General features: G+C 36.6%; 2 protein-coding genes across 3 annotated transcripts; one reads left to right on the top strand and one right to left on the bottom strand.

Moving 5' to 3' along the window:
• LOC104736961 (probable magnesium transporter NIPA5) lies at positions 1,717-4,458 on the top strand. 2 transcript variants are annotated; one of them, XM_010457051.1, is made up of 9 exons: positions 1,717-2,069; positions 2,461-2,517; positions 2,635-2,725; positions 2,881-3,041; positions 3,138-3,265; positions 3,350-3,487; positions 3,604-3,696; positions 3,814-3,934; positions 4,031-4,458. In XM_010457051.1, the coding sequence occupies exons 1-9, from the start codon at positions 1,919-1,921 to the stop codon at positions 4,234-4,236; spliced, it is 1,146 nt and encodes a 381-aa protein (XP_010455353.1). In that variant the 5' UTR covers positions 1,717-1,918; the 3' UTR covers positions 4,237-4,458. The 2 variants fall into 2 exon arrangements, with proteins under 2 accessions (XP_010455353.1, XP_010455352.1); XM_010457050.1 differs by having other exon boundaries at positions 4,016-4,458.
• On the bottom strand, positions 4,580-10,009 carry LOC104736960. The gene is made up of 7 exons (XM_010457049.2): positions 9,477-10,009; positions 8,640-9,341; positions 8,201-8,556; positions 7,337-7,548; positions 6,754-7,010; positions 5,490-5,668; positions 4,580-5,063 (listed from the first exon to the last, which is right to left on the bottom strand). Exons 1-7 carry the CDS (start codon positions 9,784-9,786, stop codon positions 4,980-4,982), a joined length of 2,100 nt encoding a protein of 699 aa, XP_010455351.1. The 5' UTR covers positions 9,787-10,009; the 3' UTR covers positions 4,580-4,979.

Genomic DNA, 10,350 nt, shown 5'->3' with positions numbered 1-10,350 from the left:
AACGTAAATATATTATAATATGTTTAATTTTTTAAATTTTAAATTTGCTCAAATATAAAATCAAATTAAATTTTTAAATTTGGATACCTGATAAATCAAGCTTCCTACTCATTTGCACTCAAAACATATTAGTCATATATTTATATTGATTATGAACCATATTCGAAAATATTTAGTCGATGTGGGATATAAAGTACACAATTTCTGTAAATTAGTTTACAACTTTACATATACATATTTTTTGCGTTTTATTCTTTCCATCTATACTAATCATAATTAATTATTATAATTTTGTTAAGGAAATATTAAAAAATCTAAACGAAATGATGATTTGTTTTTATTTAATTGTATTAAGATGATTTGTTGTTTCCGTAAATATCTCACAATATAAAAGCAAATCAAATAAGTTTACATATATATACAATTTCGTATTTAATCTATTGATTATTTTGGAAACAACAAAGTCACAATCCATAAGTATTAAAGATTTCTCATTATTATTAATATTCGTAATAATTATAGGGATTAAGTATGGTAGTAGTTAATATTTGATATTATTGAAACCATTAAATACTCGGATACCAGTTTCCTTATTTATAGCGATAATACCTCTGTTTGGTTGTGTGAATAATTATTCTTGAATCAAACTAAATACACGATCCGAATATTATAAACCTGGATTACAAACGGATCCGCGTGTAGATTTTTGTTCTATTACCGGGTTAAAGAGGATCCGCATCCCGACCCGGTCGTAATTAAATGGGCGATTAAGAGGTATAATGGTCATTTATTGAAATCGAAACTATAGAATAGTTTAGTTAAATTAAGTGATTCTCTAATCATTTTTAATGAAAAACGTACCAAAACAAAGTCATGGTCCAATTTGAGTCTAGTGGGTACTTCTGCTTTAATAGTATAGATGCTTTAAAAACTGGTGAGATTTAAATTTTATATTTTTTTGTCATGACAAAAAAATAAAAACAGCTCAAATAGACAAATATATAGATTTCAAAAGATAGTAATATTCGAATAAACACAACACTAAAATGAAACGTTGCAACTTTACAAAAAAACGTGTAAGAAAGGTTAGTAAGTAAGCTAAGCCCTGTCACGAAGTAATCCCAGGAATGTTTGTTAGTTGTTAGTAAGGTAAGCACCCTTCCTTCGTCATATAAAAGATAGTTCCGAACTGTTACAATGAACAATCGCAATTTTTTGTAAAACACATAACTTAATTTTTTTACAGATTTTTTTGGAAAATTATTCAAAAGGTAAAATTGAAAAAAAACACAATTTTTGTGGCATTTATTGGGATTGCTATTATAGATAGAATAAACACATTTCTACAATGAATCGTTGCAACTTTACAAAACAAACGGTTATAAGGAACAATCACAACTTTTTGTAAAACACATAATTTAATTTTTTTACTGATTTTTTTAAAAAATTATTGAAAATGTACAATTTGAGAAAACACATCTGGGCAATTAGGATTGCTATTATACATAGATTACAACTATTTACAAGTAATATGAAAGAGACGTGTGAAGTGAAAGACAAATTAAAAAGAGAAAGCTTCCAAAGGATTCTATGCAATTTGCAAACACACGCATACGCATCTCCATCTCTCCTTTTTTCTATTGGATGCTTGCGTTGTTGTGTGCGTCTTCTTAGATGCTTCGGCACTCTCTCTCTTTTCACANTTTTTTTTTTTTTTTTTTTTTTTTTTTTTTTTTTTGTAATATACAACATTTGCTCTCGAACACCATACTTCTTATCCAAAGCCAAGATCTGAAAGTTTCTGGCTTTTCACTGTCAATCGCAGAATTGAGCATACCCAGTAGCTAAAGCTCGGTGCTTTTGGCTTTCTGGGTTTATATTTAGGAGTTTTAGGTTTTTGTTTTGTGCTTTAGAAGCAATGGTGGATTCTGGTGGAAGTTATAAAGGAATGTCCTCGGATAATGTAAAGGGTTTAGTTTTGGCTCTATCTTCAAGCTTATTCATTGGTGCTAGTTTCATTGTGAAGAAGAAAGGACTTAAGAGGGCTGGTGCTTCTGGTCTGAGAGCAGGTCTATTCTTCTCACTCGTTACTTCTGCGCTGTTTAAACTTTGCTATTGGTAATTTGGGTATGATGAATGTGTCTATTGATCAATCTGTGTCTGCTTCACTTGACATGTGTTTTGAAAGGGAGACTTATTGAGACTTGAGTGGCAAAAATTGAAACTTTTTTTTGTTTTTGATTCAATCTAGAAGGTGTTTGGAACTTTCAAGTTCAATAATGCAGCATATTTTGCGAAGATTCTGGTGGATTTTGTTATGTATTTGTAATTCCTGGGAGTTGTATAGTCAATGGCAAAATCTTCTTTGCAATTGATCTCAAGTCTAGTAGATATTGTTCAATACAAATGTTGGATTTTTTTTTGTCTGTTTGGCTAAATTTGTTGGTGATATTTGTGTAGGGTCTGGAGGTTATTCATACTTGCTTGAGCCTCTCTGGTGGATAGGCATGATAACAAGTGAGTTTCCTTGATTCTTCAACCCTGAATTTTGCTGGTGCCCTGTGGTGTTGGCATGATTGTTCTTGGAAAATTGTGATGACGTTTATGGTAGATACAATGTTGCTTGTTTTGTAGTGATTGTAGGGGAAATTGCAAACTTTGCCGCGTATGCGTTTGCACCTGCCATTCTAGTTACTCCTCTTGGTGCGCTTAGCATTATTATCAGGTGTGAGTAAACTCATAAGTTTCGCATAACAAAAGTGGTTCCTAGGCTAGGTAGTCTTTTGCTATAGATTGGGTTTTGTACTTGATAGCTTCATAACCTATCCATCCAAGTTGTATATAGAATCATTGAGCTTTTTTATTGTGTTTATGTTGCAGCGCTTCGCTTGCACATATCATCTTACATGAAAAGCTACACACTTTCGGGATCCTTGGTTGTGCTTTATGTATTGTTGGTTCAGTAACAATCGTGTTACATGCTCCACAAGAACGAGATATTGATTCTGTTTTAGAAGTATGGAATCTTGCAACAGAACCTGGTATAAACATCTCTCTCTCTCTCGCTTTCAAAGTTCAAACATCTCCCATTAAGATTATATGATAGTTTTCATGACACATTGTGTGTTCTTTAACAGCTTTTCTCTTCTACGCCGCGGGTGTGGTAGGAGCAGCCATCTTACTTATAGTTCAATTTGTACCACTTTATGGGAAGTCACATGTCATGGTATATATCGGTGTTTGCTCTCTCATAGGATCGTTATCGGTACGTGATCGCTCTATAAATCTTACAATGTTGATACACTTACCCTTGTTGGAGTGACAATGTTCGTGACTGTTTACAAAACAGGTTATGAGCGTTAAAGCTCTCGGGATAGCATTGAAACTCACTTTTTCTGGAACAAATCAATTAGGATACCCGCAAACATGGGTCTTCACTGTGATAGTTCTTATGTGCATTCTTACGCAAATGAACTATCTAAACAAGGTAAGTGATTAAAGTGAAAGTGCCAGTTCTACACATTTTGTATTTGGTAATGTTTATTGGATGAAATGCTGGTTTAGAAATATTTATTTCGGGTTCTCGCTTTTTGTCACTGGCAGGCGCTTGATACGTTCAACACAGCAGTGGTTTCGCCCATATATTATGTTATGTTCACGTCATTGACGATCTTGGCTAGTATCATTATGTTTAAGGTATCACTTGTTTCTTTTGCTCTATGTATCATATTCTACATTCCAGTTTACAAACAATTGGCCATAAACAATGATATGATCTGTTTGTTTTGTCTGGTGATTGCAATGCCTAAACAGGACTGGGATGGGCAGAACGGAACACAGATCATGACAGAGTTGTGTGGGTTCGTCACAATCCTATCTGGAACGTTTCTTCTTCACACAACAGCAGATATGGTTGATGGCGAGTCTAAAGGAAGTAAGCAATTTTTTTTTATTTCTTGATTGTTTACAGGATATGTTCATTTCAAGCTTTGTTCATAAACCAAATAATCAACAGCGACAAAAAATGCAGATTTATCATCGGAGAATCATCTGCTTCTGCGACTTCCAAAACATTCAGAAGACAGTAAAGGGTTTGCACAAGAAGGCATCATTCTCAGTCTAAGACGTCAAGAGTCAGCAAAGTCACCACGGCCTGCACGTCAGATCAAGCAACAAGAAGAGGATCTTGAAGCAGCTGTACCACTTCGGAGACAAGAAAGTTCATCACGTTCATAAAGGTTGTTTTGCCTATATATGCGTAAATATAATCTTTTACCTCAAGGTCTTCAGTGCCTTAATATCATCGGCTGTAGAGAAACAGCATTCTTATGATTAGCTGAGCCATTTTTCCACAATATATTTTTGTCATACTGAAAAGTTGGCTTCTTGAATGTGTACTCTTGTCTTGAGCTCTTAACCATTGGTATCATACAGAACAAAGTTTTCATTTCGGGAACATTTCGTATTGCGTTGGATTTGAGTGTACCATACAACTACAAGATCTAGCTTAGTTTGAAGTTTGGTCCCAATTAATATCGGTTTTACCAAAAGTGACATAAATAAATATAACGCACTGAAATCATAGAAAATACCTTCCTTGGATTTTATGCCCAATACCATATCAGAACCCAAACCTGAATCTGCTTCCGTGATAATCAATCAGAACTTTATGGGTTCTCGTTGAAATCATACACTGATACAGACTACAAAGCCTACGGAAGCAATGAATTGAATAAAACATTGAGACGACTGTTAATGAATTGAATCGGCCTTTTTTTCCAATGAAACACCTCTCCTCCCTCTCCCTTAAAATCACATCACATATGTATACCTCGAAACCAGTTCTCACCTAAAACGTGGGTGTTGTTGATCTTCTCACAACAATGGTAGTTCAGAGAAAATTAACTGTGGTGTGTTACTCTTACTCACAGTCAGTACAGCCGCGATAATATACAGCATTCAGAAACAAATGGTCTGTGTTATTGTGTTGCTGCTTGTATAAGGTTTCGCTTCTCCTCTGATCTGTGACGGAACAATTTCGTGATTTTTCTCCTCTCGCAATCCTGAAAATTTTACAGAAGGGACAAAAAAAATTAGAATTCTTCTTGATATGCGTTTTGCTCAGGAGTCAGGATCATGATATGAACATAACTCGGCAATATAGCCAAACCTGCATCGTGACACATTCCTACAAATGGATTTGATTCAAAACAGATAATTCAACACATGTGACACTCATATTCATCACTTCCTACAAACCCAAGATACTAGTTTCATATATTCAGCTCTGATACTATTTTTTATATCTTACAGACTATACTATACCAACTCCACTTTCGCAAAAATCCATAAGTAGAAGATATCTCTCTATCTATCCTCAGCTTCAAAGTGGAAACAATGCAAATCCACTGATGCCTATAAGTATCAGGCAGGTCAATATTTGACTCTCAACAGTTTCATTGAGGATTACTGAAACATGAATCTTTTACCTTGAACATGTGAAGATTAAATGGAGTGTCAGGATTCATCCTTATTAATTTTTGGTAGGTGTATGCAAAGCTCAGCTGATCTCGGGGAGTGAAGCGCTCAACTTCGTTGAACCAAAGACAGGAGAATAAGTTTGACATGGGGGTATGTTCCCTTACAATGAAAGACCCTTCTGGAACGTCTGCAAACAACATACACAAGGAGGATTATAGTCACAAAGTGAGAAAAGGAAAACATATGAATGTGTTGAATGCATCTATTGGTCGACCATAGCATAACTCGGAGCCATAAAGCATTTAACCCACAATGAAAACTTAAATTTGAAGACTGGAACTGCAGTTGACAGCAATCAGATACATGTGACCAATTTTCACATGAGATTCAAACACACAAATGCACAGCATTGGCAAAATTTCAAGTGTGAAATTCCACAATGCACGTATTAGCATAATTTTATATGCAAATCGTTGGCAAAAGAATTCTACTTCTTTATCATGCTTGATAAGATTTTGTTACTTTACCATGCACACTAATCATTATTTTTGTAATTATTATCGACCAGTTTCTTTCTAATCATTCATCGTCCATAAAAGCGGGGTTTTGATCATCTCGTATTGCAGTTATCAAAAAAAACTTACTGCTGGGTAGAAGCTTGTTGGGATCTGAAGCATTGAATCTCGTCAGCCCGTCAGTCTGGTAAAACTCAAACTGCTGATCAATGACAGTGTGATTGTACTTGTTCAGCTTCTTGTTTTGTGCAACCTCTTCCCATAGGCAATGGCGGTCGTAATGATTGGAAATAGCATACTCGTGCCCTTCACGCCACAGAAAGTATTCCAAAATGACTAGGGGGTCCAACTGGAGACGTAACTTGCTGTCTAACCAGATTGAGTACCTAAAGAATATACATCGGATGAGTTTCTGTTTTGAATTGTAGAGCTTTAGGAGGGTAACCAAAACAACTTCCAACATCTAAACTTCAACGTATTCCCATTTTGGCTCTTGCATTTTTAGCTTAGTACGGAAACTATACATACGTAAACTAGTACGGAATCGGTCCGCGACAATATGCTAGACAACTAATATCCTCTCCAGTAGATTCTTATTCATACTAAANTTATCATGCTTGATAAGATTTTGTTACTTTACCATGCACACTAATCATTATTTTTGTAATTATTATCGACCAGTTTCTTTCTAATCATTCATCGTCCATAAAAGCGGGGTTTTGATCATCTCGTATTGCAGTTATCAAAAAAAACTTACTGCTGGGTAGAAGCTTGTTGGGATCTGAAGCATTGAATCTCGTCAGCCCGTCAGTCTGGTAAAACTCAAACTGCTGATCAATGACAGTGTGATTGTACTTGTTCAGCTTCTTGTTTTGTGCAACCTCTTCCCATAGGCAATGGCGGTCGTAATGATTGGAAATAGCATACTCGTGCCCTTCACGCCACAGAAAGTATTCCAAAATGACTAGGGGGTCCAACTGGAGACGTAACTTGCTGTCTAACCAGATTGAGTACCTAAAGAATATACATCGGATGAGTTTCTGTTTTGAATTGTAGAGCTTTAGGAGGGTAACCAAAACAACTTCCAACATCTAAACTTCAACGTATTCCCATTTTGGCTCTTGCATTTTTAGCTTAGTACGGAAACTATACATACGTAAACTAGTACGGAATCGGTCCGCGACAATATGCTAGACAACTAATATCCTCTCCAGTAGATTCTTATTCATACTAAACCGAGAAATGCTTGTCTAGTCCCTCTAACTTTGGCTAATTGTAACTGCAGGAGAAATTGTGCTAGTTAGACCTATTGAAACCTATCCTTACGACATGAGTCTCACCTCGCCGAAGGGAAAAGTCTGTGTGGTAACAGTTTTGGTATTTTGCCTACCCTCCGCATATCTGCGTAAGGAAGATTCCTCACCACAACCAACTTCCACAGCCCAATGAATCCAGATTCGTCAGGTACTTGGCCTTCGGCAGAAAGTGTTTGCATGGTAATCTCGTCCACAAACACAACGAAGCAAACATCTTTTCTTGACAAACTACTTACCTACATGAAGAAAGAATACTCAGGTTAGCAAAGTAACGAATATAAAAATTTGATAATAACAGCGTGTAATCAAAGAAAACCACATACAAAAGGGATATGTGACTATTGTGTTATTAGCTTTTATTGCACTACAATCATGCCAAAATGAACGCAGTAGAAGCTACTAAACAAGTTACGGGAACCAATGTTAATTTCCTGGTGGGCATAGAGCTTAAGAGATGGTTGAATTTATGATTACATATACACCCATCAAACAATATATATGAATTCATTCAACTATTCATAATTCAACATTTGTATGTCTGGCTATGGCAATTATAAATACATGACAATATATTTTCCTGCGACCAATTTTATTTTAAAAATATTTTGCACTCAAATATAACTGTCAACTACTCATCTTCATCTAGTTGCCAAAATTAGTTTACTACTGCTCATCCAGTCAGGTTCAACAATTGCTCAAAGTGAGCTTGCAAATCTCAGCTAGTGAGTATCTAAGTGCCACAAAATTTCTGAAATCTCTAGGATGGGCTATTTCCATGTACCTAACCTGATGCTAAAAGAGAATAGTGGTTAGAATTTCAAATTATAGATGTGGAAATAAGAAGGAAAACACAACATGAAGATACATCAAGGGCTTACTTTATCATACCATTTTATTAGCAGGATGCCTCAAGCGATCAGAATTTCCAAAGATACAAGATATCACAGCAATGTGACATCTACTGATATAGTTAGCATCATCTTCTGTCAGGTCAAATCCAGTGCTTGGCAATCCTTCGGGGGCTTTGACAAAGCCACAATGGATTTTCTGTTCTTGAACCAAGAAAGAGTCTTCTCGTTCCTGTAAACTCTGGTGACCTGCAAATTTAGGCTCCCACTGTTCTTCTCCATCGGGTTTATCTTCCATCTGTATGTATTGTAAGGAGGGTGTAGCAAAATTTTGAGTGTTCAATGGCTCTTGTATTTGTTGACTGGAATTCAACAGCTTCATCTCACAAGATACGCCTATAAGATTAAAACAAAAAGAGGATTCTGAGAAGCAAGAGCCCAGAATATGTTCTTCAACCCAGCTAATTATAAGACATTACCTGAAAATCTGTGACTTCGAGCTCGTCTTTTTGTATCAGGTTGTGATGTTTTCCCAGACTTACCACCCGCACCAACGAGAGTAGACTTCCCACGTGACCTTTTCGATGTAGCTCCATTAACCTTTTCATTTTTATGATGCTTGGTCATGGAATGAAGAGACACGGATGCATTCTCTTTGTGAGATTCTTCAGCACCATCCTCATTGTGCCTATGATTATCTATGTGTGATTCTTCATTTTCGTCCCCCTCATGACCCATATCAACGTATTCATCACCTTGAGTATCATGAGTATCAATTGAATCATCTCCATGAGGGTCTGTATCAAATGGCGGATGATGCCCATCATTTTCTTTCAATGATTGACCACCTTTTATAAGAGACGCCTGATACTCCACTTCATATTTCTTGAGTACATCACGTCCAGCTTCATTATAAAAACCAACCCCCTTCAATTCTGAACCCTTCAAAGGATTGCGCAGCGATGAAACCTTCTTCACTTCAGACACTACTGACCTCTCCTCAGCAACAGATTTATCCTCTACATCATCCTCATTATAATCTTCATCCCGTCTTCTATCATCCTTATCCCAATATCTCGAATCTCGTCCTTGTAACACTGAACCATGACCAAACTTAAGAATTTTCAAAGGATCAGTTCTTGACACATTCGTGAGAAAATCACCTTCAGATGTATCAATTCCTGCAAAAAAAAAAAACGTAATACAACGCATCAGCTTACGAACATCAATTTCTCAAATCCAATTCCTATCAACCGAAACCAGGATCTAGCTAAGCGGAATCGTTCATACTTTCAAACTCGAGAAATCGAACTGACCTTTATCATCTCTGCCAAAATTAGTATAACCGGAGAAATAATAGTAAGCGGAAACACAAACAACAAGCACAACACAAAGAAGAAACACCAAAGAGCCAACACCGAAACGGCGATTCCTATCCAAACGAGCAGATCGCCGCCATCGACTAGCTTTCCCGTGCTGCGTAACTACTCCGAAATTACCACCACCACCGCCGTTACGGACCCCGATCGCTACGTGATCCGACGAAGCTCCGCCGTTGACATATGGATTGTAACCGCTTCGACCTCCCAAAAACCTATCCGTTCCTGATTGCCTATACTGAGCCATTCTCGCATTGTCGACCGAGCCACCTCCTCCGTCGCCGTGTCTCGCTCTTTACGTCTACGCCGGATTCTTCTTTACATATACACAAAGCATTAGAGTGGAGAATGTGAGGAGTAATATTGAAGTATGATTGAAGCAATTTTGAGGGATACTTGACGAAGAAATCGGATTAAACAACAATTAAAAACGATCTGATTTGGGTAAGAGAGAGAGATGTGTGAAGGCGCGTGAAATGTCACGCGCTTCCGGGGATAATATGACGGCGTGTTTGGATCAGCAACAGTTTGTTTGTATGACGTGGCAGTCACGAGACTGTCCTTCTGGATCCGACCCAATTCCATTATTTGTTTGGGTCATGGGTGGGTTTGTATCGGGGTAACAACAATTTTCCCAATTTTTGTTTTCTATTTTTGTTTGACTAATTTTGATGTCAATTATTAGACAATTTTAAAAAGTGTAATGAAGAAAATGCAACTTCAGTTTTCGTTAACGAAAAAACAGGTTTAAATATCAGCAAAATGCAAATATCATTACATTCGTTTGATATATTTGGTCTGTTTGTTTATG

The sequence above is a fragment of the Camelina sativa genome, chromosome 13, assembly GCF_000633955.1.
Source record: "Camelina sativa cultivar DH55 chromosome 13, Cs, whole genome shotgun sequence".
NCBI classification, from domain to species: domain Eukaryota; kingdom Viridiplantae; phylum Streptophyta; class Magnoliopsida; order Brassicales; family Brassicaceae; genus Camelina; species Camelina sativa.
The sequence above is the reverse complement of the archived record's forward strand: the minus strand, read 5'-3'. Positions and strand labels throughout refer to the sequence as shown.

What these genes read in the sequence shown, in the direction of transcription:
- LOC104736960 (XM_010457049.2), bottom strand. Translation starts at nt 9,786, where the DNA reads ATGGCTCAGTATAGGCAATCAGGAACGGATAGGTTTTTGGGAGGTCGA. An exon ending in AGACTTTTCCCTTCGGCGAG is followed by an intron (nt 7,011 to 7,336) that starts GTGAGACTCATG and finishes TATATTCTTTAG; the next exon opens with GTACTCAATCTGGTTAGACA. An exon ending in TTAATCTTCACATGTTCAAG is followed by an intron (nt 5,064 to 5,489) that starts GTAAAAGATTCA and finishes TAAAATTTTCAG; the next exon opens with GATTGCGAGAGGAGAAAAAT.
- LOC104736961 (XM_010457050.1), top strand. Translation starts at nt 1,919, where the DNA reads ATGGTGGATTCTGGTGGAAGTTATAAAGGAATGTCCTCGGATAATGTA. An exon ending in GCGCTTAGCATTATTATCAG is followed by an intron (nt 2,726 to 2,880) that starts GTGTGAGTAAAC and finishes TTTATGTTGCAG; the next exon opens with CGCTTCGCTTGCACATATCA. An exon ending in AAATGAACTATCTAAACAAG is followed by an intron (nt 3,488 to 3,603) that starts GTAAGTGATTAA and finishes TGTCACTGGCAG; the next exon opens with GCGCTTGATACGTTCAACAC.